This window comes from Ambystoma mexicanum, chromosome 1p (assembly GCF_040938575.1).
Source record: "Ambystoma mexicanum isolate Mex_15411 chromosome 1p, UKY_AmexF1_1, whole genome shotgun sequence".
NCBI lineage: Eukaryota > Metazoa > Chordata > Amphibia > Caudata > Ambystomatidae > Ambystoma > Ambystoma mexicanum.
The window spans coordinates 333032605-333059282 of NC_090921.1; the positions used below are offsets into that span (position 1 = coordinate 333032605).

Below are 26678 nucleotides of genomic sequence, written 5' to 3' on the forward strand. Positions count from 1 at the left end.
GAAAGGCTGAGTTTGGCCCTGCCGTGATTCGAACCCGCGTCAGCAGGCTCTGCACAGGTGTCAAAGCGAGCGCTCTACTCGCTGTGCTATCGGACCAGCTAAAGGGGAAGGTGGTGCGGATCTTCACGGACAACTCCGCCACCATGTTCCCCCGCTCTCTCCCTGGAAGCCCAGTCCCTGTGGCACTGGGCCATACTTCAGGGCATGTTGCTCATCCCCTTTAACCTGGCAGGCACAAAGAACAGCATTGCAGACTCGCTCAGAAGGGAGTTGCAGTCCTACCATGAGTGGGAACTTCAACAAGCTCATGTGTCTTCAGCAGGTGGGGTTGCCCCCAAATTGACCTCTTAGCAACAGCGGCCAACTCAAAGTACCGGAAATTCACCAGCAAATACCCTCAGCCGAGGAGTCTAGGGGACACCTTCTCGTTCCCCTGGAATGGGCTCTCCCTGTACGCCTTCCCTTGCGCTCCTGCTTCGTGTGATCAACACACTGACATTGCCATTGTAGGAGGATTCTCGTTGCTCCGGCTTGACTGCGGCAGATCTTGTCCCCGGTCCTGCTCCACACCTGTCAGTAGCTCCGTCCATCCGGCTGCCTCCACTTCCGGACCTTCTCTCCAGAGAAAATAGAACAATATTACAGCACGAGCCAGCGTCGAGGAGCCTCGCAGCCTGGCTCCTGCAGCGCCAGAGTTTGAGCACTAATCCATGCCGCTGGAGTGCAAGACCAAGGCCAAGGACAGAGCTATCTCTACGTTGTTTTGTTACAGCCACAAATTAAAGTGCTTCAAAGTATGGTATCATTACGCCCTGCCTCTTTTTTGTCTCAGTTGCTAGTACATTCCTCCAATGGGAGTTTGGGGATTAGACACAGCAACTTTACACAAAGATGGAGAATGGGAGTAACAATATGCCATCAAGGCCTGGGGAATGGAAGGGGCACCCTCAACAAGAAAAGGGGATACCATGTCTCATCTGACTTCATCAAGACATTCCCTTGTAGGTTGCCTTCCCATATAGCTGCTTCCCAGGATCAGAATCAGGTAGCGGCTGTTATCCCCTGGTCACATGGGGAGAAGCCACCCTCGGGAAAGGAGGGATGAGCCCATCGGATTCATCACAGGCTGCAGAACTATTTTATTCTTATGTGAGGGGTCTGAAATGAGAGACAGACACAACGTTGTAGGGTTCTCATCAACGTTTTCCATGTTTATTAAATCAAAAGGGGTAGGATAAAGGCCTATCTGTACCTATCCTAATGAGAAAGTCCCTACCTATAAAACTAAAGCTAAAACAAGAGGACCTCGTGTCCAAATGATATCTGGCCCTCACACTGGCCAGATATCACTAACATGTACAAAAATAAAATGTGAAGGGCAAATAATTTGTCAAATATAGAGTGTTGTAATTCAAATAAATGATTTCAACAAGGCAATCCTTATGTTCAGGAGATGGCTCCCTTCCCCTGAACCAATCTAGGATTTCTCTTGGATATATGTAGTTCAAACAATATTTTTTCCAAATGGGAAAGGGTCTCTTTTCACATATATAAGACAATGTATTCCTTGGTTTGGCAAAGCAAGAAGGTCTTGTCTGTACAATGTTGCTGTCAAGATAGCAATAACTTATATATCTTCCTCAGAACACTTTGCTTAAGATGGCACAACCAAATGTCTCTGTCATAGAACACCTTACGCAGGATGGCAAAAGAAAGGCCTCTTTTGTAGACCACTGCTTCAGAATTGCAAAACCAAAATGCTTCTTGCTACAGCTTTCAACTCAATCTTTTGATATCCTGGTTTATTCTCCTGGCAGTAATAGATCTGTAACTGCAAACTTTCTTCCACTTTAGTTCTCATACAACCACACTTCTTCAGTAACACACCATGCTGACTTCAGTAATTACTTGCACTAACGTCCACCATGCAGCCATCTCCTATATGAGGGGTGGTTCAAGTTATGTCTGTCAACCATTTCAATTTCTCTTGGCTTTTGGCAATGCGTGTTCCCGGTTTCCTCCTACTGACATCTCAGGTCAGGAGAACTGTGCATCTTCTGTCTCTCTCACAATGTTTCTTGACTTATGGCAGTGCTGGTTCGAGGTTTTCCCCGACTGACATCTCGTGTCACGAGAATTGAACCATGTTAGCCTTTTAATTTGTTTAGGGCGTTTTTCAAAACTGTCCTTTAAATATTCTTCAATCTTGAACGTCCCAGGGACCCTCTCCCTTAAAGGCCGACTCAGCTGTGTGGCGTGCTGCTGCTGCTAGTCTGTTGCGGGGCAAGCTTTCCCCTCTGGGCAGAGGCTTCTTCCTGTGTCGGTGTCCACTTCCTTCACCGATGGAACCTGTGCAGCTTTGCAGGACCTAGTCTCCCCTACCTCCTCTGTGCTTTGCTCGACGTTCCTGCACCGGCCTCTCATCTCTGCGGTTGAGTCTGCTGCCTCTCTGCTGCAACTGAATGTCTACCGCTCGATTCACGGTTCCTCCTCTCTGGCCTGCTTCTGCTCCCGGTCTCGCTTCTCGCTCTGCATACTCTGCAACTTCTCTCCTTTCCTCCTCCTTGCTCCCTCAGCTGCAAGCAGCATTCGGTTTTAAATGGCCCACCTAATTGATTGAGCTTTGTGCAACTAGACGGCACCTTACGTTCAAGGCCCATTTCCTCCACATCAACTCTGTTCTTCTCCGTCTCAGTACTCCAGTGGTTATGGGACTTGGAGTCAAGATATTTTCCAGGCTTCTCAGGGCAATATGGTAACACTTGTTGGAATAGTGATTATTAAAGTTGGGTGAAACTATGTGAACGTTATGTGTAATCATGTTTGGTCCAGCATTCCTATCTCTGTGTAACTCTTTATAATCGAGGGATGTTGAATCGACTCATTCATACCCGAGGGCTGTTATTCTGCTGAGGCGGTTTTCTATACAAAAGGGTTTGGGTTTTAACATGGGAAGAACTGGAAAAATTGCAACATGCCATTGAGTATTTAGGGATTAGGGGGTCTTCCTGTTGACATCTCGAAGAATACTGTCTCTCTCCTACAGAGGTCATCACATCTCCCCGACAACCATCTCCTCCCATGTGATCCTCCCTCATAATGCTGCGCCCAGGGTCAGGATCAGGTAGTGGCTGCCTTCCCCTGGTCACATGGAGGGAGACTTTAGGCTGGGTATAAATGATGGCTCCGTAGGATTCATCACACTTACGAAGAAGAAAACTAATTTGTACTCTCCTGAATTTGCATTTACTCTCGAATTATAAAAATAGGTAGTTAAATACTCGCCTCCAAATCTTATCTGGAGCAGTGGGAATGAGCAGTAGCTCATTTTATATATTTAATTGAGGGTATTGAAGTCCTCCACAAACCATATTTAGTATTTCAATAGGGATCTTGGCTTGGCTCTACAAAGTTGCATCTTGAAAGTGTTCCCTATATGGATTGCTCATGCTTTTACCAATACATGGAATGCAGAGAGATTATGTGCAAGAGCAGATTTTCTGCTGGAGTAATGGAGATGCCCCAGTTTGTAAGGAGATAAAGTGCTGTATGTCATGCACCTTTACTGGATCATGCAGACCTAGTAGGGTGAAAAGGCATCATCCTTACCTGCTCCCATTTATGGCAATATACAACTTACAATGTTCAACACTCCCTGACACATGCTATTTAATAAAAAATCACTATATGCAATATCATGTAATTGACAATGTGCAAACCCTATTGAGGAATGTATAACTCTGAGCTATGTGTGCTAATAGTAGTTTATCCTCATTCTGGTTTCTTTTCTCTTCCTCTGACACAGATCCTTGCAGCATGGGGAGCACTGCTTGCAGCTTGGGTAGCCTAAGTGGATCTGGACATGGCTATGAGTGCAGCACTCCCTCTGAGACCAATTGTTCTTTCGATCCTGTAGAGGAACCCTCTGGAGTTCCATCCCTTTGTGGCAGGAGCCTCCTCAACTCATCAGATGCTGGGTTCTACCAGCTGCCAGCAGGTCCAGACCCAACGGACCCTCAAGACATTTTACCAAGTGTGGGTGGGCATATAACCTTGGACTTCGCCCTTCCTGGGGGTATTAATGAGGGACGCCCACTCATGGCAAACCATGTGGATTTGGGGCAAGATTCCACAGAAGACTCTTCCACCCAAGTGTCATTGTCTGTTACAGATTTTGGTCTCATTGGACTGCGAGACCTAAACAGTTTTCTGACGACTCACCCTTCTTGTCCCTCGCCTTTGGTACACTCGGAATCCTTATCATAGGGAAGATGTTGCCTCTTCTAGGTGGTGCAAGAGTACAAGCAATGACACTTTCTGTAGCTCTGCAAGCGATACTGGGCTTCAGGCTGTGCCCCCTTTTTAAACTACAGCAACAGAGGTGCCTCCAGGACTTTCAAAAAAGAGGCCCGTTCTTGTGTTCTTTGATCAAGACACACCAGACTGCCTCAGTTACTTCCAATGGACACCAGTGAACTTGGTTTTTGGATTTACAAGAGTCAGCCCTGAAGAGTGAGTGAGCAAGCCACAAGACGTTTTGCAGACTACACACGTTGGAGGAAACAGTTGATTTACGAAAGTATAACCCCTACTTCCTGAAAGGGGGAGATTGCCTATGGTTATCGACTGAACACTTGGCCGCAGAGCAGGTTACGAAAGAACTCTACCATATGGTTATTCTTGTTGCAATAGGAACAATGCTCTCTCACATTGCCTTCATCTCAGGAGGTAGTAAGGAGATCTACTGCCAATTGGGAGATAATGAAAGCAGCATTTTAGGAGACCCCGTTTACTGACCAAAGGATCTGCCAGTAGCTGCTGGCTGTAGTTCGCCTTTGCCATGGAAGTTCTTCCTTTGCTCAGTACACGAGAAAAAAGTAATTAGTACAGAGTTAGTTGTGGCATGGGATTGAGGGAAGCGGTATGAGATAGTTTGGTGCAGGATGCCTTCAACCTAGCAAACAATTGAAAGAGCAGAGAGTGATAGTTTGTAGTTTAGAATCAGTTGCCTAGGAAAAGGGATGTTTTTGGGGTTCCACTGTATCAATGCCACACATGTGGACACTAAGCTCAGGTTGTAGGGAAGTCCTGGGCACATGTAGTGTGGGACTTTGCCAATTAATGGTAATTTGGGGGTTGTCCTCAGTCAGTGTTTAGGTCCCTTGACAGCCAGGATGGGTCTCCTGCACCCCTTGTGCAGGTTTCACTGTTTGAGCTGTCTTTCTGTCTAAGTGCACCAGGACAACCCTCTCATTCCTCAAGAATGTTGTATCTATCAGCCAATCGGACCGCTTCCACAACCCATTACTAAGGAAACTTCTGAACTTCTTTTCAGAGCAGACCTGTACACCGCTTACAAAGAAAGAGATTTTCTGCCTTTTTTATTTATTGTTTATTTATAATGCAAATTGAGACGCGTGAATAAATCTTTTGAAAGTGATGGAAACAGTTTTATCTTTCTCATCTCTTTAAGGGCGATTATTTTCGGTGTTTTATCTTGGGTGATAGATGATGTGAATCACTTTGCTGCTTCTTGGGCGACCTTTTGATGGTTCTGTGTCTCTTCTATCTAGAACATATTTTCTTTTGTTTTGATATGTAATGCTCCATCAATATAACTTTATTTCGGGCAAAGCCTATGACACTGTACACAAACAATTAAAATATACATTTATCACAACAATATAAAAACAAATTTAAAATTGTGGGTATATAAGGATTAAAATACATTAATCGTTATCCAAATCTACTTGAACCAGGCTGATTTTATTAGGGAGAACAACAATGAAAAACATGATGGACTACGGAAAAGGCTCATGTTGATTTGCGTGCAACTGTTAAACGATCAAGACTCCCAACACACAGGAATGGTTTTTGCCTCCAGGCGAGAGCAGTGCAACATCACATTGAGAAACCCATGCTGTCTCTATAACAGCTTTAAAAAGCCTTGACCTTAGTTGAGAATAATTGGGACAGAAATAAATGCAAAATATTTTCCTCCTGTATGACAACTTATCCTTTCATCCATTGATCATTTTGCTGCGGTAAATGCCAATGCCAGTTGATTCAGTCAAAACAATGTAATAGAACTCGTTGAAACTGGGTTTAATACAAACCTTTTATATTTTGATAAATTGTTCTTGATATATGAATATGGTAGGAAGATTCTTACAGTATTTATGTTGGCATGAATCTGATAACAGGGCATAATTCCGTTCATTGTAAGCTTTTTAACTGAGTATGATTCCAAAAAGTAGTCTAATAGACCCACAGTACTAAGTCATTTATTGATTTTATATTCCTCAAGACTCAAAGTATTCATTAATATCTTTATTTGGGGTTGCTTTGTCATTTAGCCAAATCGAGCGCCACAGAAATGCTGGCATCAACAGAAGATTATGCGAAATTATGTTCTCCAGCATGGGGTCTGGCATGGATTCACATGCTCATGAATATTCCCTGTCCTCAGGTCGGGAATCCTCAGTAAAAGGAAAAAAGTTTCACTTTAATTTACAAACTGTATTTCTCCTCTAAACCAATCACTGTACTCTGGGTCATACTGCACCCATCCAGCGACTGCCCCTCTCCCTAAGCCACTCCTCTGGCAACCATCTTCATATTTTTTACTGCACGTTAACGTTTTGGGAGTCCTTGAATTTTGCTCCGTGAGCTATTCAATGGGTTTTCTTTTTCGAGGAAAAAGTACTTTTTTTGTGAAACAGAGCCTGTGTGCTCTTCTCACCATTTGCTGACAAGCGGGGATCCCCACAAGGGCAAGGATCGTCGAGTTTCGTTGAAGTTTCAGAAGGCCTACGGTCTGCTCCACACCTCCGACCATGTCGGAGGAGAAAGAGGGAAGCTCCCTTTTCAAGCTCTGCTCCAGATGCGGACTACGGAATATGTTTGTGGAGGACAAACACCGTCAGTGCCTCTGTCTTCACCCGGATCACAGAGAAGGAGATTGCGAAATCTGGCTCAGGTTCTCCAAGAGAGCGATGAAGGATCGTTGCAGTACACTGGCGGCGTGCCTCCGCGCCAAGGCCTCTGGCTCAAGCAGGGTCATGCCTCACCCAGGACCGGCCTGTCCAATGAGCGGGCTTCTAAGTCCTATGGGGCCGCACCATCCGTGGGGGCCCAAGACAAGGCCAAGGACTGCAAGTCCGTTTCAGTCGGGACGCCGCTCAAACAGGTCCTGCAATGGGCAGGGCGCGATCAACCTCACAATCTGCCTCCATCTCCAGCCATCTATCCAGCTCCTCCTTAAAAAGGAAATCGCCCATCCCGGCTAAACTGTGGAAGAGGCCTGAAAAGACTAGGGTGTAAGAAAAGACCAAAGGGGCAACTTTGATGGATTTTGAGGACTTTGTTTTTACCTGGAAAGAGTGGGGGCCTTTTTTCCCACTCTCTCGTGTATTTTAATGTGTGTTTTAAACTTGTGTTCTTCGATTATGGAGTTTTAAATAACTCCATAGACATCATCTTTTCATGTGTGTTACACAGCACCTTCAGTGCAGTGACACAGGGATGTCTTTTTGACTTCCCAAAGGTTCAAATACCTTCTCTGGGATAAACTACTGTTTCCCAGAGAATGTAAAGTGAAATTGACTTTACTAGTCTTTCCAAATTACTAGACCCAGCATACACCATCTTACAATGGAGTGATGGAGAGGTTACATAGTATCCCCTGTGTTTACTCATGTAGCAGTCCAATGCTACCCTTTCCTATTGAAAAGGCTGGTGGCAGTGGTTTTATAACGAACTCCCATGAGCCATTTTTTTCAAGATGGCACCTTAAGCCCCTTTGTTTAAACGGGTCCCGGTCTACTTTTTTTACCATTTCTTTTTGGAAAGGTCCTTCTAGTGTTTATCTCTGTGCGCCAAACGAGGCTTGGTCCCTTTGTTCGTGTGCCTTTGGCAGGCTTCAGGACTGAAGACCACCTCTGGCGTCTGAGTGTCTGCGGTGGGCAGGACGTGAGGGAGCTGCCTGAAACTCCCTGTGCTTAGTCTCCTAGTTGACCCAAATGCACTCTGGCGTGATTGGCTGGCTGACTGTCTGGCAAGGACAGCCACCCTACTGGGTGAGTGACAGCTAGACTGGAATGAAAGAGAGAAAACTGTTTAAAAGGTGAGTCTCTTGGACTGGAAAACAGAGTCGACCACTGGAAAGAAAGAACCGAAGACGAGCTGGAAGAGGACGGCTCTGCAACTCCTGGACTGTTGGTTTGCCCGGTGAATCCCTGCTGCAGGTACAAAATGCCAAACGCCATTCGACAGTGAAGCTCCTTCAAGGACCGGTTCTTCCTTTTGAGTTGGTGGGACCAATCAACTCATGAGACACCTGGATACCATTCTCAAGGCTGGTTAGGATTAACCAGGGAAAGGGACACCAGTTTGTGTTCTTTAATCTACAGCTACTGGAACTGAAGTGACTCCATCCGAGTCCCCCGACGTCCTTCCTCTTGTTCCCATGACTGAGGCTCAGGAACAGCGAGATCTGCAGAAACTGCCAGGAACTACGACTCCAGCAAAATTTGTTTCTTCATACAAAGACCTTGTGCCAACCCGAATGAGAGAATGCCACTCTAGTGGTGAAAGTTTGTGAAACTTTCCCAACTTACATGCCTAATCGGCTTGTGACCGGACATATGATTCTTTTTCGCCTAAACTACTTTTGAGGGCTTTTGCAAAGACTTTACCGTTTGATACCAGAACTGCTCTTTCCTATCCAGAATACTAGTCCATTGACTTTGGCTGGCCTATTGACTTAAATTGAACTCTTCTGGTGAACTGAAACTATTTGCACTGCCTAGTAAGTATATGTGATCTAGTCTACTTACTGTTGTCTTTTTTGCTCACTGCTAAGTAACTGAACTGCCATTTGGCTCCTATTTCATGGGAGCTCAAACTGTCTCAGAAGCTTGGAGTTTTGTATTGAAGTGTATTGGTATATAATATTAAGTTGTCTTCTTCGAGTGAAATGTTTTCTAAATGATTGTGTAATAAATTAATAAGAGTTTTTACCAAGAAACCTGGTGTAGAAGTGTCTACTTGAACCACTATGATTGAAAGTCCTTTATGTTACTACTTGTAGTGCTCACATTCACTCTTGATATAAGCCTGGCTGCTCAGCTCGCTACCAAAAACTATGTGGTACAGACTTATACCAAAGGTTGGTCTTGCTTACACTTGTAGTCCTAATTGTGTGTGGTGGTCCCAGAGGGTACTGCATGTAATTCTGCCAAACACCCCTCCTGGATGACGTTTGGGAGGAAGGCCTGGCCCTATTGAAGAATCCGGCCCCGGCCAAGCGGAACAGGCTAGAGAAAAGGTGGCAGCGTTCGCACCCAAGAGCTTACAGTTACAACAGTCACCAGACTCTGTGGTGTCGGCGGCTGCGAGGAAGAGATAGTCTAACCCTTCGTTGTCCTCAGTACCTCCGGACAACGAGGGGAAGAAGTTGGATGTCATGGGGAGAAAGGTAATCTACTCTGTGGCATCGACCGTGAAGGCGGCCAACGCACTGGTGATCCTGGCCAGGTACGACGGGAAACTGTGGTACAAACTGGCCCCAATTCTCATACCCGCGACAAGCTGGTGGAGGCAAACGCACTCCTTCAAGAGGGGGAAGTGGCTTCAGACCATGCCATCACGGTGGCCCTGGACATCGCCGACACAGGTTTCCAACAGATGATCAGTTTCTGCCTCTGTCGTAGAGGCAGGCTGAAGGCCACCATGTTTTGCGAGGAGGTCCAGACGAGGTTGCTGGACATGCACTTTGACTGAGACGACCTCTTCTGGAAGGCCGTCTACGAATCATTGCAGGCCATCAAGACCGAGACGGGCCATGCCCTGGGCACTCTGCAGCAGCACTGATCTTCCGGCGGAAATTCGGACAGATCGCCAAAAGGTTTTGGTGGAAGCTCCTTGTCGTACTGTCAACCCTCCGGTCCAAGACCCCAGGAGGCCTACAGAGGCCGTTAAAAGGCTTTCGGTGGAGGCGGTCAGCACCATCGTCGTCCCCAAGGTGGGAACGTAGTCGACAAAGCATGACTGAACTGGCCTGGACATCGGGCCCTCACCCATGCACCCCAGGTGGCGGCCAGCTGACTGGATTAGTCGGCGAATGGCAAAAGATCTCCACCGACAAATGGGTGCTGAATGCTCTTGCCCTCAGACATTTCCGCAGATCCCCCACAGTGACCCGGCAGGAGCTGCACATCCCTCAGCTCCTGCTCGAGGTACGCGCCATGCTAAAGAAAGTGACGATAGAGTTGGTTCCAAAACTGCTCCGGGGCTCCGGAATCTACTCCAGATACTTCTTGGTCAGAAAGAGGACTGGGGGCTGGAGGCCCATCCTAGACCTGCAGCGTCTCAACAAGTTCATCAAGTCCCAAAAATTCAGGATGGTCACGTTGCAGTACGTGTTTGGCCAACTGGAGGAAGGATACTTCTTGACGTCGCTGGATGTGGCAGATGCCTATTTCCACGTCCCCATTCACAGGAAACATCAAAGGTTCCTGCTCTTCATAGTGCAGGGAAGACACTACCAATTCAAAGCCCTCTCTTTTTGGCCTAAAGTCGACGCCGAGGGTGTTCACAAAGTGCCTGGCACCAGTGGCAGACCATCTATGCCTGCGAGGGATACACGTGTACCCGTACCTCGACGATTGGCTCATCTGGGCCTGGACAAGAGAGGTAGCCGTCGAACACACGGAGAGAACCGTCCAGCTACTGACGGAGCTGGGGTTCTCCATCAATTATCCAAGGTCCTGCTTGACGCCGTCACAGAACGCTCTATTCCTGGGAGCCAGGCTCAACACGGTCGCCTGCCTAACGTTGCCCTCGGAGGAGAGGATAGCGGCTGTGCTGGGGAAGGTGCAATGGCTATTGTCTCTGAAGACCGCCACGGTGGGGACCATCAAGTCGCTGCTTGGCATGATGTCGTTGTGCATCTCCCTGATTCGACGGATTCCCGGATGCGTCCTCTTGCCGGATGCAAGTGTCAGGAAGCTTCACGGACAAGATCTGATGGTGGGACGTCCACCAACATCGCCCAGAGTTTCAAACGCACCTCCCCCAACCAGGAAACTGTTACCACAGATGCTTCCCTGGAGGACTGGGGAGCCCACACCGGACAACTGCACGGCAGAGGCCTGTGGCCGCCAGAGAAGAAGGAGCTCCACATCAGTATCCTGGCGCTGCGGTCAGTGTTCCTGGCCCTCAATCTTTACTTGCGTCCCTGAAGGGCAAGGTGGTGAGGATATTAACACCACCACAATGTTTTACATCAGAAAGCAGTAGTGCATTCTGTCCCCAGCACTCTAGAGAGGCGCAGAACTTGAGGCATTGGGCCGTCGCACAAGAGATGTTCCTCATCCCCTTTCACCTGGCCGTAGTCGAGAAGACCATTTTCGACTCCCTCAGCAGGGTGTTGCGTTCCTGCCACGAGTAGGAACTTCGTCAGGACGTGGTGGACACGGCCTTTGTCAAGTGGGGCAGACCCCAGATCGATCTGTTTGCGACGGCGGGGAAATCGAAATGCCAGATATTTGCCAGCAGGTTCCACCAGCCGACGAGCATGGAGATGCGTTCTCCTTCCCGTGGGACAGCCTGTTCCTGTATGCGTTTCTTCCGCTGCCTCTCCTGCTGCGAGCCATCAATCAATGCAAACAGCACTGTTGCAGGATGATACTAGTCCCTGGCGTGGCCGAGGCAGAATTGGTACCCGAACCTTCTCAGCGTCACAACCCACGATTGCTGAACCTGAGGGCTGGACTCCTGCAGCCCTAGAGTTTGGAGGATACGAGTTGCCACCAGACTGCAGGGAGGTCCTCACCGAGGCCAGAGCGTTGTTGACTGTTAAGTGCAACGGTCACAAGTGGAAGCGTTTTGCTGCGTGCTGCTGGTCACAGAGGATAAACCCTCTGAGGGTCACGGCCCCCGCAGATTCTTCCTTGCTGTGCTTGGTCAAAATGGGGCTGGCGCACGCCTCGATCAATGTGCATCTGGCGGCTATCTCCCACTACACCAGGTCTCCAGTACGATCTTCTCTTTGGTCCCACTGTCTCGTCAATGTGTTCCTCAAGGACTGATTCGATCTTTCCTGCCGGTGAAGGCTCCTGCCCCGACATGGGAGTTCAACGTGGTGCTGACGAGGCTCATGGGAGCCCCCCTTTAAGCTTATGCATCAGGCCCCTCCAGTTCCTCTCGTGGAAGACTGTTTTTTTAGTGGCCATCACCTTTGCCAGGATTGTGGGTAAGATCCAGGCCCTATCCTGCAAACAGCTTTTCATGAATCTAGGGTGGTGCTTCGAACACACCCCTCCTTCGCGCCGAAGGTTCCGATGGAATTCCACCACAACAAGCCTCTGGTGTTACCTGTTTTTTCCGAAGCCTTCGTCTCCGGCTGAAAGGGTCTTGCACTCGCTGGACGTTGCTCGTGCTCTCAAGTTCTATGTGGCACGCACGAAGAGTTTTCGGAAGACATCTGAACTATTTGTTCAGATTTGGTCAATTGAACCATGGGAAGGCCTTGTCCAAGGCTTCCATTTCAAGGTGGCTCTCCGGCTGCATCGCACACTGTTGGTTGGCGAACCGACTGCTGCTCGGCCGTCTGAGAGCCCATTCTACCAGAGCGATCACTGCGACAGCGTTCCTGTCTGGTGTGCCCCTGCTAGACATCTGCAGGGCTGCCATGTGGAGGTCCACACACACCTTCACTAGATTCTACTGCGTAGACAGGTATTCCAGAGAGGAGTCCAGAGTCATCCAAGCCGCAAACTGTTTGCTTGAAGGTGAGCCTGTTCCGGAGTTGAGAGTAATTGCTTCTGTTGAGCCTTGCCACCTCCCGTGGTTATGTAATGTTGTACTGCTATGTATTAGTTATTCATGAGCATGTGAATCCATGCCAGACCCCATGCTGGAGAAGGAACACGTTATTTACCTATAGCTATTGTTCTCCAGCGGTATTACCCAAATTGCTCGAACACAATTGTTCGAATGAACAATTGTCCTAATTTCAAGGGTCCGAATTGACCTTTTCACAATTGACCGAATATATATGTGTATATATATATATATATTTCTGAGGCTTGTGGAATCTGCTTAGATCACATGCTGTGCATAGGCCGACATCTAGTGGAAGCTGCGGAGTATTACAGTTTGTTTTACGAAACTCGAAAATGGGCGTCGACACAGGGTGTGCCAGTAATACTATACCTAGTGTGACGTCCCCTGTACCCATGATCCCTCACGCGTCTAGGACCCTCAGATTGTTTTTTTCCGCCATACTGGTCGGAAGCATTTCATGGAGTTCCCTGGCCTAAGCCATAATTTTGCAAAATATTGATAATTTGACCCCTTTCTCCACCCCAACGTCGAGATACCGAATTTCTACACTTGACGCCGGATCGGAGAGGATTTCGACCGGCGACTGCACGACGGATTTGGGCCTCGAGGCTTCCTTCTCGGCCCGGGCCTGGCCCGCTCGCCTCGGCCCTGCAAGTAGGGAGAGTGGGGGGTGGTCATACTCTACACTCTTGTAATATACACTTATATATTCCTACATTTACCAGCCCGCTGCCACAAGGTGCGTATGGAGGGTACCCCTTTCCAATTCTGCCCCAAGTGCAATCGCAAATACCCTTGGGTCGACGGGCACGCCACGTGCAACCTCTGCTTGCCGAGGGACCACCCCGAGACAAATTGCAGAGCCTGTAGTAGGTTTAAGCCTAAAACACTCAAGGACCGTTCAATCAAGCGTTGGGCCCACCACGCCAGGCGTCAAGAGGCCATGGCAGCGGTGGGCGCCTTCAGCGACGCCATACTTTCGGACGGCGAGGGCTTTATGGTGTCGAAAGACAGCCGAGCGCAAGTCCCCGACCTCGGAAGGTCGACCGGCAGGCCGGCTATGGGGAACACCCCCGGCGACACGAGCGCTTCCCATGACACTTCCACAATGCACATAAAGTCCAACCGAGACTCGACGCGCACGTCGAGTTCTCGGAAAGAGGCACGTAGAGAACGGTCCGAATCGGCGTCCTCTGGGCGCTCTCGATCTAGATCGCCGCGCAACGCCAGGCAAACATCCACTATTGCCAAGAGTGCCTCGCTCCCTAAGGTCACGGAAGCTCGATCGTCGGAAGACGAAGCCGACTTTCACCCTCAGGCCGCACTCCCAAGAGTCGGCGCCCACAGACCGAATTACTACAGATCCCGAACCCCTACCTCCACGCTCGTAGGATAGGGTCAAGACCCACGAACCTCGACGCCAGGCGTCGAAAAGCTCAGAGGGCCCTAAAACACACGGCAAACACTCCTCCAGTCACGGGGAGGGAGGGAAACAACAAAGGAAGCAGTCTCTACCCACTTCCAAGCCTGTAGAACACTCCACTCCTCAAAAACAGAAAGACAAGTCCAGGTCTTCTGATAACACCAAAATCCCTGCACAGGCTACCAAGTCTAGTCAGGATAAATTTGAAAAACTCCCAGAAAGGGTCATTCCCAGTTCCAGAGAATGGACCAGTGTTGACATAGATAGGGTAATGTCAAGAATGTCGTCTTTGGCAGATTTTTATGCACAAAACCCAGAGCACTTTCTTGCTTATACTCCCGACGGGTCAGCACCCTCTGGCTCTAAGGATCCTATACCTCCAAGTACAAGGTCCCACTTTGAGACACCAACAGGGTCTTCAGACCCCTTCTGCGTCCAACCCTACTCTCATTACCAGGGAGAGACATCCTTTGTTGAGGATCCAGATTTGGGCATGGTGGAGGAACAAACTGGGACAGGCTACTATGGGGATGATGAGGATCAAGATGAGGAGGAGGAAGACCCCTACAGGGTAGACTCCCCAGTAGAAAGAGAGGCCCCGGTTACCGACTCCCCTGTCGACAACCAGCCGCTCCTGAATGAAGTGCTGTCTCGGGCAGCCGAACATTTCCACATTGACACCCAGGGTGCCCAGGAGGAAAGAGACTTTGCAGAAGAGTTAGTGGGGGAGAGGAGGCCTGTTGCTCAGGCCATCCCTATCCTAAAATCTATTCAGAGAAGAATAGACCCGTCACTCCTCAATCCTAACCTCACCAGAGCAGTGAACCCTAGGATTGAAAAGCTTTTCAAGGCGGCCCAATCAGACCCACTGTATATAAGGGGGCATCTGAAGCTGGACTCCCTGGTTGTTCTTAACACCCGTAAAAGGGCTGGAACACCCTTATCGTCCGAGGCTCCTCCCGACAAGGAGAGCAAAAAACTGTACGGGTTAGGCAGGAAAGTGGCCTCCACTTCCGCCTACCAGGCAAGGATAGCCAACTCCACCACCCTGTTGGCCAGCTACAACTGCCATCAGTGGGAAGAGGTCGCAGCACTCATAGACTCCGCACCAGAACCCTTAAAGAGCCAATTGGCACGAGTTTCAGCGGAGGGAAGAGCCGTGTCCGGTTGCATTTTAAAGGCAACCTTTGATGCCGCGGGTTAACGCCGGCAGATTAATATCAGAAGGAACTGTTATCGAGACACGCTTGACTACGCCAGTCTGGTTTCAAGGCTGAAACACAAGCATCATTATTGGACAAACCGGTGGAGCGGGATCTGTTGTTTGGTAAGGCGGTCGAGGACGCACTAAAGAATGCTAAGGACGAGTATGAAACACTCAAATCCCTAGGCCAGCTAACCACTAAACCCCCGAATCAGAGAGGGAATGGCAATTTTCGTCACCCACGCGGCCAAAATTCCCAGAGAGGTTCTAACTATTCTCAGGGGCAGGGTACACAGTGGAACAATAATAACCAGCAGTCTACCCAGGGTTACGGCTAGGGTAATAAGAGAGGACGTGGTAGAGGTAGAGGCAGCCCCAATAAAGGAGGCGGCACGCCTCCACCAAAGCAGTGACGCTCCGTTCAGGGTCCCTTCTCACGCAACCCCAGTAGGGGGACGCATTTCCAACTTCACCCAAGCTTGGGAAGGGATCACATCAGACAGATGGGTGCTGTCAACAGTATCCGCGGGGTACTGTATAGAACTACTAGAGCGTCCCCGAGACCATCCTCCATGACAAAAAATACATTCTTTGGAACACCAGAAGATCCTCCTAGAAGAGATTGTCAATCTGCTAGCAAAGGACGCAATAGAACTCGTCCTGGGACACCAGGTAAACAAGGGTATTTATTCAACTTACTTCCTTGTGCCAAAAAAAGATTTGACAATGCGCCCAGTATTGGATTTACGGCCTGCCAACAAGTATGTCAAGCCCCAAAAGTTTCGCATGACAACTCTCCAAGAGGTAATCCCCCTCCTAAAAAAGAGGGATTACCTGGCAACATTGGACATGAAAGATGCCTATTTTCATATTTCCATGTTCCCAGCGCACAGAAAATACTTGCACTTCAAGGTGGACAGTCGGCACTACCAGTTCAAGGTACTACCCTTCGGGATAGCTTCGGCCTCAAGGGTATTCACCAAGGTACTGGCGGTGGCGGCAACACACCTACGCAGGGAGGCAATCCCGGTGTACCCTTACCTGGACGACTGGCTCATCACGGGGGAAACCCCAGTAATTTGCAGAACAAACATTCAAAGGACTATCGACCTCCTCTTCTAATTGGGCTTCTCAATAAACGAGAAAGTCAAGTCTAGTGCCAAGCACATCCAAACAATTCTTAGGAGCTATCCTAGACAGAGGGGTTGACCTTTCCTTCAGAGGAAAGAATTCGGAATATACTGCTGCAAATTCCGCAATACCAGTCCGGTCGCCAGATAACGGTACGCAAAGCAATGCGTTTGCTGGGCATGATGGCGTCCTGTATTTACCTGGTCCCCCACACGCGCCTGCCCATGCGTCCCATGCAGGAATGGTTGGCGAAACAGTGGTCTCAGGCAAGTGGTCAGTGGGACGATCTAGTGGTCGTTTCGCCAACACTGGTACAAAGCCTTCTCTGGTGGACAAGAGAGAATCTGTCCAAGGGGAAACCCTTTTACGATCCCGAGATACAGGCGATAATCACAACCGATGCATGCCTGACGGGGTGGGGAGCTCACCATCTCCACCACACATCTCAGGGTCTCTGGTCTCACGCAGTGGCCAAGAATCACATCAACCTGCTAGAGCTTCTGGCAGTATTCAGAGCGCTCCAGGCTTTCGAACCCTACCTTTTGAACCTGTCAGTGCAAATCCGGACGGGCAGCACTACAGCCATGTTCTACCTGAACAAACAAGGAGGGACTTGCTCGCCAAATCTGTCCAAGCTTGCCCAGAAAATCTGGATATGGGCACTCGGACGGAACATCTTCCTGTCATCGCAACATGTTCCAGGGGATCTCAATTCCCTAGCGGATGCTCTGAGCAAAGACCCCCTCCCAGAGGAACACGAGTGGTGTCTACACAGAGAAGTCGTAGAAGATATCTTCTCTCAGTGGGGTTTCCCCACTATAGACCTATTTGCCGCAAGCGAAAACAGACAATGCCCAGGATTCGCATCCAGGTTCCCCCAACCAGACTCCCAGGGGAACGCCCTGTGGATGAACTGGTCAGGGATGTTTGAGTACGCTTTTCCACCAACTCCTCTAATCAGGAAGGTGGTCAACAAGATGAACAGAGAATCGATGATGCTCGTCCTGGTTGCTCCCATGTGGATGAGACAACCGTGGTTCCCACACTTACGCAGACTGGCGGTGTGCGAACCCATCAGACTTCCGAGCTGGTACAACCTATTGTCCCAGCACCAAGGTCAAACAGTGCACCCTCAACCCAACTCCATGAACCTGGCAGCATGGCTCCTGAGGTCATAGAGTTTGGACATCTCAAATTACCACAGAGGTGTATGGACATCCTAAAAGAGGCTAGGAAGCCCAACACGAGGCACTGCTAACTTTGACAAATGGAAGAGATTCGTAATCTGGTGCCAGAGTAAGCAAGTCAACCCAGTTGATTGCACTCCTTCCACTATTGTTACTTACATGCTCCACCTGCTGGATGCGGGGCTGGTTTTTAACTCACTGAAGGTACACCTGGCAGCCCTGTCAGCATACACCACTTCCCATAACAAGGTGTCGTGGTGGAAAGTACCAGTAGTTAAGGCCTTCATGGAAGGAGTAAAGCGACTTCACCCTCCTATTTCTAACCCACCCCCAGGATGGGACACCGGAACGTAGTGCTATCTAAACTCATGGGCCCCCCTTTCGAGCCCATGCATAAAACGAGTCTCAAACACCTGACCTATAAGACTGCCTTCTTAGTAGCCATTACATCCATAAGAAGGGACAGTGAAATTCAGGCTCTGTCAGTGCAGGATCCTTTCTTTACTATTCATAAGGATAAGCTGGTTTTACGGACACACCCTAGGTTCTCAACCAAAGTTTATTTCCAAATTCCATGTAAACCAGTCCATCGAGCTTCCGGCTTTCTTCCAAAACCCACAAAGCTCGGCTGAGGTTAAACTACACACCCTAGATGTGCGTAGGGCGGTCCTTTACTACGTAAACAAGACCAGACCGCTTAGGAAAACAGATCAACTGTCTCTGTAGTCACAGGCAAGGAGGGAGATCGCGTCTCTAAGGGTGCCATCTCCAAGTGGATTGTCAACTGTATCCAGTTGTGTTACTCTCTTTCTGACAAAACTTTGCCTTTTACGCCCAGAGCCCACTCGACAAGAGGCATTGGGCCACTCTGGCTTTCATTGCAAATGTTCCCCTTGACACCATTTGCAAAGCAGCTACTTGGAGCTCTATTCACACTTTTACTCAGCACTACTGCATTGACACCCATTCCAAGACAGATACTCAAGTGGGACAAGCAGTTCTAAGACATTTATTTGCTCATGACCCTTCTCAAATCCCACCTCCTTCTAACACTGCCCGCTAATCTGTGCACAGCATGTGATCTAAGCAGATTCCACAAGCCTCAGAAGGGATACATTACTCACCGTAATCGTATTTCTGATGCTTGTATCTGCTTAGATTCACATGCGACCCACCCTTCCTCCCCTCTGAGAGAAGGCGCATGGATGCTTGTAGTCTTATCTTATCTATCTTCTATCTGCTTGGATCATCTGTACTCGCGCTACTCCTCATGCTACCTCATGTCAGAAAAAATACAATCTGAGGGTCCTAGACGCGTGAGGGATCATGGGTACAGGAGACGTCACACTAGGGATAGTATTACTAGATGTCGGCCTATGCACAGCATGTGATCTAAGCAGATACAAGCATCCGAAATACGATTACAGTGAGTAATGTATCATATATATATATATATATGTGTGTGTGTAACAATTGACCTTGACAATTCAGTCAATTGTCATTCGAGCAACTGTGACTCGAACAATTCGTATACAACCTCTCCAGCATGGGTCTGGCATGGATTCACATGCAAACCCTCCCTCCTACCCCTCTGCGGCTCTTCTTGGTCATACTGCCACCTTACGGGCTTACTAAATCTGGAGATGGCTGCCAGAGGAGGGGCTTAGGGAGAGGGCAGTCATTGGCTCGGGGTTATATGACCCAGAGTACAGTGATTGGTTTAGAGGAGAAATACAGGTTGTAAGTGAAAGTGAAATTGTTTTTTCTTTTACTGGCGACAGGGAATATTCATGAGGTTGTGAATCCATGCCAGACCCATGCTGGGGAACAATAGTTAGGTAAGTCACTTGTTCCTTATTTGGAATTCTAGATAAAATAATTTGTTGGCTGTTGATGGCCAAACCCTAGTAGTTTCTGCAAAAATTGTCATTCAGCTATGTCAATTTGTTCTAGCCTAGACAAGGTGCATACACCATTTGCATATTGTGCGAGACCGCAACATTTTGCATCATATACCTTTAAAGCTTGGCCTATTGCACCCCGAATATGATTATAGTGAAGTGAAGCACTCCACCTGCTGCCTATTTCATTTTCATGGTAATTTTCCCCTCTTGATAATTCCAAATGTTTTTACATGATAATCTAACCCCCAAATAGACAGCGTTCTCTACTTTTCCAATTCCTGACCTTCAGTATAAAAATGGGCTGATTTTACCGTCTTGTTGGTATAGAGCATGACCTTGGATAAGTGAAGAAATCGATTATTAAAACACTGTTTTCAGAAATTACCAATTTAGAAAGACTGCTCCGAGCGGTCTTTCTAAACCGAACTGTCATGCCCTGCGACGCACAAGAGTGTGAACAGGGGCTGACAGCAGGGGCCGGGAAGAGGGAAGTCGCTGGGGTCCAGGTAAGTGTTTTTGTGCATCTGGGCATTGTTTTTGGTGAGGAAGAGGGGAGGCGGGGATAGGGTAAATGTGAGTGTTTGGGTGCCTGTGCGTGTTTGTGTGGCTGTGCTAATGCCCGTGGTGGGGTGGGTAGAGGAGGGAGGCTTTGGGTGGGGAAATGGAGATGATGATGATGGTGGAGTAAAGGGGGGGGTGTTGAGCAAATCCACCAGCCCGGGAGGGAGTAGGGGTGTGTGGGCTTGGGGTCATGGAAGGCATATTGAAGGCAGTACAAAATCAGTTGTGGGGGTGGGGGGATTGGCATTTTTTGTGTTCAGCATTTAATATGTAGATATAGCACATATAACCCCTGGGTGCAGACCCAACATTGCTATAACCAGTCAAAAGAGCGTGTAGTGCTGCCGGGGTATGACCTATCAGTATGGTATCATCTTTATAGGATAGGCATGAAATGTTGCTTCCAGCTGCATGTGGTATGTCTAAGGTATATAAAAGCAAATTGTCTTCTAGACCACTCAAGTAAATGTTAAACAATAGCAGCGCAAGGATACATCCTTGCTTGACCCCTTGGTTGATTATGTTGGCGCCGTCTTTACCAAAGGTTACACATGCTTTAGTGTTACTATAAAGTTGGATCAAGAAACTTAAGGCTCCTTATCAACGCACAATTTACTAAGATATCCCAAAGCATTGACCTGTCAATTCTATCAAATGACATAGACCAGTCCATGAATGCCAAATAGTTGTTCTCATTGGCAATCCAGTACTTGTCCACTATTAGCTTGCTGCTTTTTTCTAACCAGTTTCAGACTGTAGGAGATCCCATACGGGTAAGTGGTTTGCCTGTGGCAATACTCCTCTGGCATGGAAATCCTACATAGCACCCTGCCACTTTTTTTTTTTTTTTTTATATCTCATGGATTTATACAGCAGCTCATGAGGTTTGTACCTTAAGGTTGGGCAAGAGCATCCAACCCAAAAGGGAAGCCAAACCTCTCTTAAAATAAGTAGCAAGGCAGAGCAGTCCAGCTTAACTCAAGGGAGGTGCGCGAAGCAAGCTGAAAAAGGTCCAATTAGTCCTCTATGATCTATAGAAAATGCAACAATGGTATACTGATAAATATACACCTCTATTAGATCATACATATATATATATATTTCGAATGGATTCCTTCCTACCACAGATTCCAGCTGCTCTTTGGAAACATTTACCGCTACTGGGCTCTGTCTGATGCTCTATGTGCCCCGTGCCAGACATCAAGTCGTGTCCGGTGTTTGAGTCGCCAGTCCCTGTGACCCCAATTCCCCTTTTCTGCACACTTGTCACGCTTCAGTCACATGCTACTTCGTTGAACACTGTCAAGGACTGAGGTTTAAAACCGTGCATGGATTGCGGCGGGCAGATGTTGGCGTCGGATCCACATCACATATGTACTACTTGGGGGAGAAGCACGACGTCCACGATTATGGGTTGTGCCATTCCATGCATCCCAAGGCCATCTGGATAAGGGAGGATAAACTCTTCACCTTCCTCCAAAAGTTGGCGGATGAAGGTGCACAGTCCAGGTCACATGGAGTGCCTGTCCAAGAACAGGTCTCTCACAAACAAAAATAAGCACCACAAGAGGTCTTGCTCCTTGGGTGGTTCTTTCTGTCATCCTTCTTCCTTATCCTCTTCAGTGATGCATGTGTGACAAAAGTTAGCCAGATCTATGATGAGGAAGGCAAGCCTATACCATATGGGATGGAACCCAAGGGCTCCAGAGAGGAGAGTGACTTCCTGGAGGAATTCTATGGGGGAAGATGAGGACCATTGAGTTACTCATCTCCAACCTTCGGGAAACCTGCAGTCTTGACACCTCCCCTGAGCTGGATAGCCTTCCAGCTCAAACTCCTGGTAGGCCTCCGACATCCTGCCAGAGGTCGATGGCAAAGGTTGTGGTTACACTGGGGTTATCAGCCCCATCCAGGCAGAAGGTCAAGTTTGAATTAAGTCATCTGGATGAAGTTTCCAAAAACGAGACTTTGCCATCATTTAACGTACCTGCGGAAACCCTTGTGTTGTGTGGGAGAGGCCCACCTGTACATATGCAGTTACAGCTGTCAAGAAAACATTGTCAAGCTCCATCTGATGCAGCCTTTTTGTCCACCCATGCCTCCCCTGGGGGTTTAGTGGTTCAAGTGGCAATGGCATACTTAAAGACCTCCACCTTTCCTTCTTGCCCACCTGAAGAGTAAGACGAGGCCTGTGGAAAGAAGGGGGTTGCTTCGAGCAGCCCTGCTCTCCAAGCAGTGAATGCCTCCTGCGCCTTTCTCTTTCTGCATGTGGTCCACACTGGCCAAAGCGGCAGAGCACATCCCTGAAGGGGATATGAGAGAAGGGTTTCTGGCAATGGTACAGGATGGCAAGGAGGCTTCCCGCCAGATCCTGCTTTCCGATTTCAACAAAGCTGTATTGGCTGTTTTATGGCCAAGAGGTGCGACTTCACTCTTGGATGAGGAAATGGGGCTTTTTGCAGGATGTACAGGCAAAGCTACTGGATGAGCAGAACCTTTTTGGGGCCAAAGCCAACTATTCCCTACAAAGATTCCAGTCCTCAAGGTGATGACGAAGTCTTTGGAGTTGGTAGTACAACCTCCCTCTGAGCCTTAAGCGAGGGGTCTGGGCTTTTGCCTCTCTGCCTCCTACGCACCCCGTAGAAGAGATCGGGGGGCCTCTAGGAGACTGCAGGTCAGATGCTTCCCAAGAGGGAGAGGTACCCCTAGAAATGGAACACCAGCAGCTACTGTCTCCTCTGCCACCCAGGGTGAAAAACTTCTGAGAATGTCTGCCATGAGCATTTCCCTGTTCGGCACGGAATGGTCTCGAACTACATAAGCTGTGTGCACCTTACAGGTTGTTTAGCAGTGTTATGGTCTCCATTTAATTCTGTGTCCTTTTGGACCACTTCCGTTATGCCGCCACCTTGCCCCAGAACCCAACCTCTCAGAGGCGGTCAATCGGCTTCTCTCGAAGTGCACAATATAACCAGTTCCGTGCTCAGAACGAGGCAAGGGGTGTTACTCCACATATTTTAAAGAAAGACTGAGGCTTGCACCCAATACTCTATCTGAGGCTTCTGAATTTGTACAGAAGGACTAATTCTCCAGCATTGGATCTGGCATGGATTCACATGCTCATGCTGGACGAATTTCTTCTCCAAAACGGTCTGGAGAGTGTAAAGCTCCTCATCAGAGGAGATGTCCATGCCTTGCAGGACTACCGTGCCCTCCCCCTTCTGTTAGACCAGGGGAGACGGTTTCGGGGAGATGACGGGCATCACCTTCTCCGGCATCTTCTTAATAGGCTAGAATGATGATTCCCTCCTGGTAGGCAGGGAGAGTCGCGTCTTGGGGGCCATACCCTGCGAACCCACGTCTGCGGCCTTTGCTAGGAACACCACCATGCCTTCAATGGATGGCTTCGCTTGGTGAATCTGGGCCTGCACGACCTTGGTCGAGCTAGGGGCCTTCACCTTAGGGGAAGGGTCAGCGCCCTGCTCCACCTTGTCCTTCTCCGAAGAGTCCTTCCTGTGCTTCTCCAGAAGCTTACCCTGGTGGTCTGACTTACTCTTCTTCGCCGGAGTGTTGGCTCGTGGTCGAAGGTGCCGGAGACGCCCTGGCCGCTGGGGAGCCTGTCGCAATGGTGCTCCCGGTGCTTGCGGACTCGCTGTGCTTGGCCTTATGTTGGGCCCCCGTCGCCAGGGCACCCTCAAAGGTCTTAGAAGACCGCTCAGACTTCTTGTGGCTGGGGGAGGTATGCTGCCGGGACCCACCCGCAGCAGGGGCATTGGCCTGGAGTCACTCAGTGAGTCGCCTGCGCCGGTCCTTCATGGTGCGGGGCACCAAATCCTGGCAAAACGCACAGTCATCCTCCATGTGCGTTTGGTCTGAATGCAGGAAGTAGAGGCACACGGAGTGCCCATCGTCCAAGTAGATGTTCCGCAGGCCACATCCTGAACAGAGGTGTTAGTCTCCTTCTCCTCTGCCATCTCCACACGGGGTAGGCCTTGAAGAAACTTCTGGAATCCTCCAAGAAGAAACTCGACGAAAAATCGCCCTTGAAGGGCGCTGAAGAATCCAAAAACGGGTCCCCGTGAATCGGAAGATGGATCGATGGAGCTTGAGGCTCGATTGACCGGAAAAATAGAGTACAACTCTTGGAAAAATTACAAAACGCAGTAAAAGCTCGAGAGCTAAGCACAAGGACTCCCAACACTTGAATATGCAGTAAAAATCTGAAGATGGCTGCCAGAGGATGGGCTTAGGTAGAGGGCAGTCATTGTCTGGGGCAGTATGACCCAGAGACCAGTGATTGGTTGTTAGCAGAAAGACCGTTCAGAAGTGAAACTGAAACTGATTTATTTCTTTACCGAGGATTCCCAGCCTGACGACGGGGAATATTCATAAGGATGTGAATCCATGCCAGACCCATGCTGGAGAACAACAGTTACAGGTAAGTAACTTGTTCCTTCAAAATGGTAACCAAGCCCCCGATCTGCAGAACTGGTTGGTGCTGCTTGTTGGGACAGGAAGTCCAACTAGGGAAGTCAAAAACAATAATTAGTTTTATATTACTTTCAGTAATACCAGGGTAGTAGACCCTATCAGTTGTACGGTGACTCTCAGCAAGAAATCAAATAGTAATATCAACTGGACAATATACTTTTCTGATCTAGTGAAACACAGATACTAGGAACAGTATAAACCTACAACTCTGATTCAGGATAACAGTTAGTTATTCTAGGGGAGTTGGAACCTGGGGTGTAATATTCAATTATAGTTGCTTTTCAGTACACAGACTGTTAGAGAGAATTCTCAGAAATGTGCTAATTCCTCTCTACCTTAGAGACCCCCTGCTCTTTTGCTGAACTTTGGGACTTTGTACTTTTATTTCTAATTGCTTTCTGTGTTTCCTTTGGTTATGGAGTCTAACCCACTCCATAGGCATCATCTTTTCATTTGTGTCACACAGCACCCTCCGTGCAGTGGCACAGGGAAACCTTTTTCTGGCTTTCCCAAGGTTTAAATACCTTCTCTGGGATGAACTACTGTTTCCCAGAGTAAGTAAAGTGAAATTGACTTTACTAGTCTCTTTAAATTCTTAGACCCAGCACACCCTATCTTACAATAGAGTGCTGGAGGGGTTACTTAGTATCCCCTGTGTCTAAAGACTCATGTAGCAGTCAAATGCTACCCTTTCCTCTCGAAATGGCTGGTGGCAGTGGTTTTACAACAAATGATCATGATTTATCCCGACTGCGAACACCGGTAGTGTTAAATCACGGGAGCCATGTTTTTCAAGATGGCGTCTGAACCCTCTTTGTTTAAACAGATCCCGGTCTTCTATTTTCGAACTTTCTTTGTGAAAAGGTCCTTCTAGAGTTTTGCTCTGCACGCGAAACCAGGTTTGGTTCCTTTGTTCATTCGCCTTAAGCGGGCTTCAGGACTGAAGACCACCTCTGGTTGCCTGAGTGTCTGGGGTGGGCAGGAGGTGAGGGAGGTGTCGAAACTCCCTGTGCTTAGTCTCTGAGAAGACCCAAATGCACCCTGGTATGATTGGCTGGCTGACTGTCCGGCAAGGACAGCGACCCTGCTGGGTGAGTGACGGCTAGGCTGGAATGAATGGGAGAGAACTGAATAAAAGGCAAGTCTCTTGGCTTGGAAGGCAGAGTCGACCACTGGAACGAAAGAACCCAAGATGAGCTTGAAGAGGACGGCTGCTGCAACTCCTGGACCGTTGGTTTGCCCAGAGGAGCCCTAATGCCGGTCCGAATCGCCAAGTTCACCTCGACAGAGAAGCCCCTTCAAGGAAAACTTCTCCCTTTGATTTGGTGGGACCAATCACCTCGACAGTAAGCCACCTGCACACCTTATCTCGGAGCTGGTTGAATTTCCGCAGCGTGCTGCATGAAACCGTATAACCAGGGAGGGGGACACCAGTTTGTGTGCTTTACTACAGCTACCAGAATTGAAGATTTGCCAAGTGCCAGCTTTTTGACCAGTCCCAGTGCAGTGCAGGAGTCCCTGCACGTCCTCCCTCTTATCCCCATGACTGAGGCTCAGGAACGAGATCTGCAGGAACTGCCAGGAACAGAAGTCTTCAGCTGCATTTTTGTCTTCATTTGTAAGGTACTGTGAAACGGACTTGGAGTACTTGCCTCCCGCAGTGAAAGTGCTTGAAACCTTTTCAACTAGCAGGCCTAATCAGCTTGTGACCCAGAACCGTTGTATCCTATCCAAGACTTTAGCCCATGGACTTTGGCCAAGCCTATTGAATTGACTCTTCTGGTGAACTCAAAGTATCTGCACTGTCTAAGAATAATTGTAATCCTTTTATGTTCTGATAACCTATTCCTTTTTGCTCCTCCTTCAAAGTATTCTGAATGCCACAGAAACTTAGAGTATAGTACTGAAGTATATGTGGGTGTAATATT

At 48.6% G+C, this 26678-nt stretch overlaps 1 protein-coding gene across 2 annotated transcripts in view; it reads left to right on the forward strand.

The window, feature by feature from the left end:
* Window positions 1-5440, forward strand: part of MIER2 (MIER family member 2) — a 311956-nt gene extending 306516 nt beyond the window's left edge. For both annotated transcript variants that reach the window (XM_069648110.1, XM_069648116.1), the window contains exon 13: window positions 3806-5440. In XM_069648110.1, coding sequence (XP_069504211.1) covers window positions 3806-4266 — 461 coding nt within the window. In that variant the 3' untranslated portion in view covers window positions 4267-5440. The remainder of the gene's footprint in view (window positions 1-3805) is intronic.
* Window positions 5441-26678: the final 21238 nt, after the last annotated feature.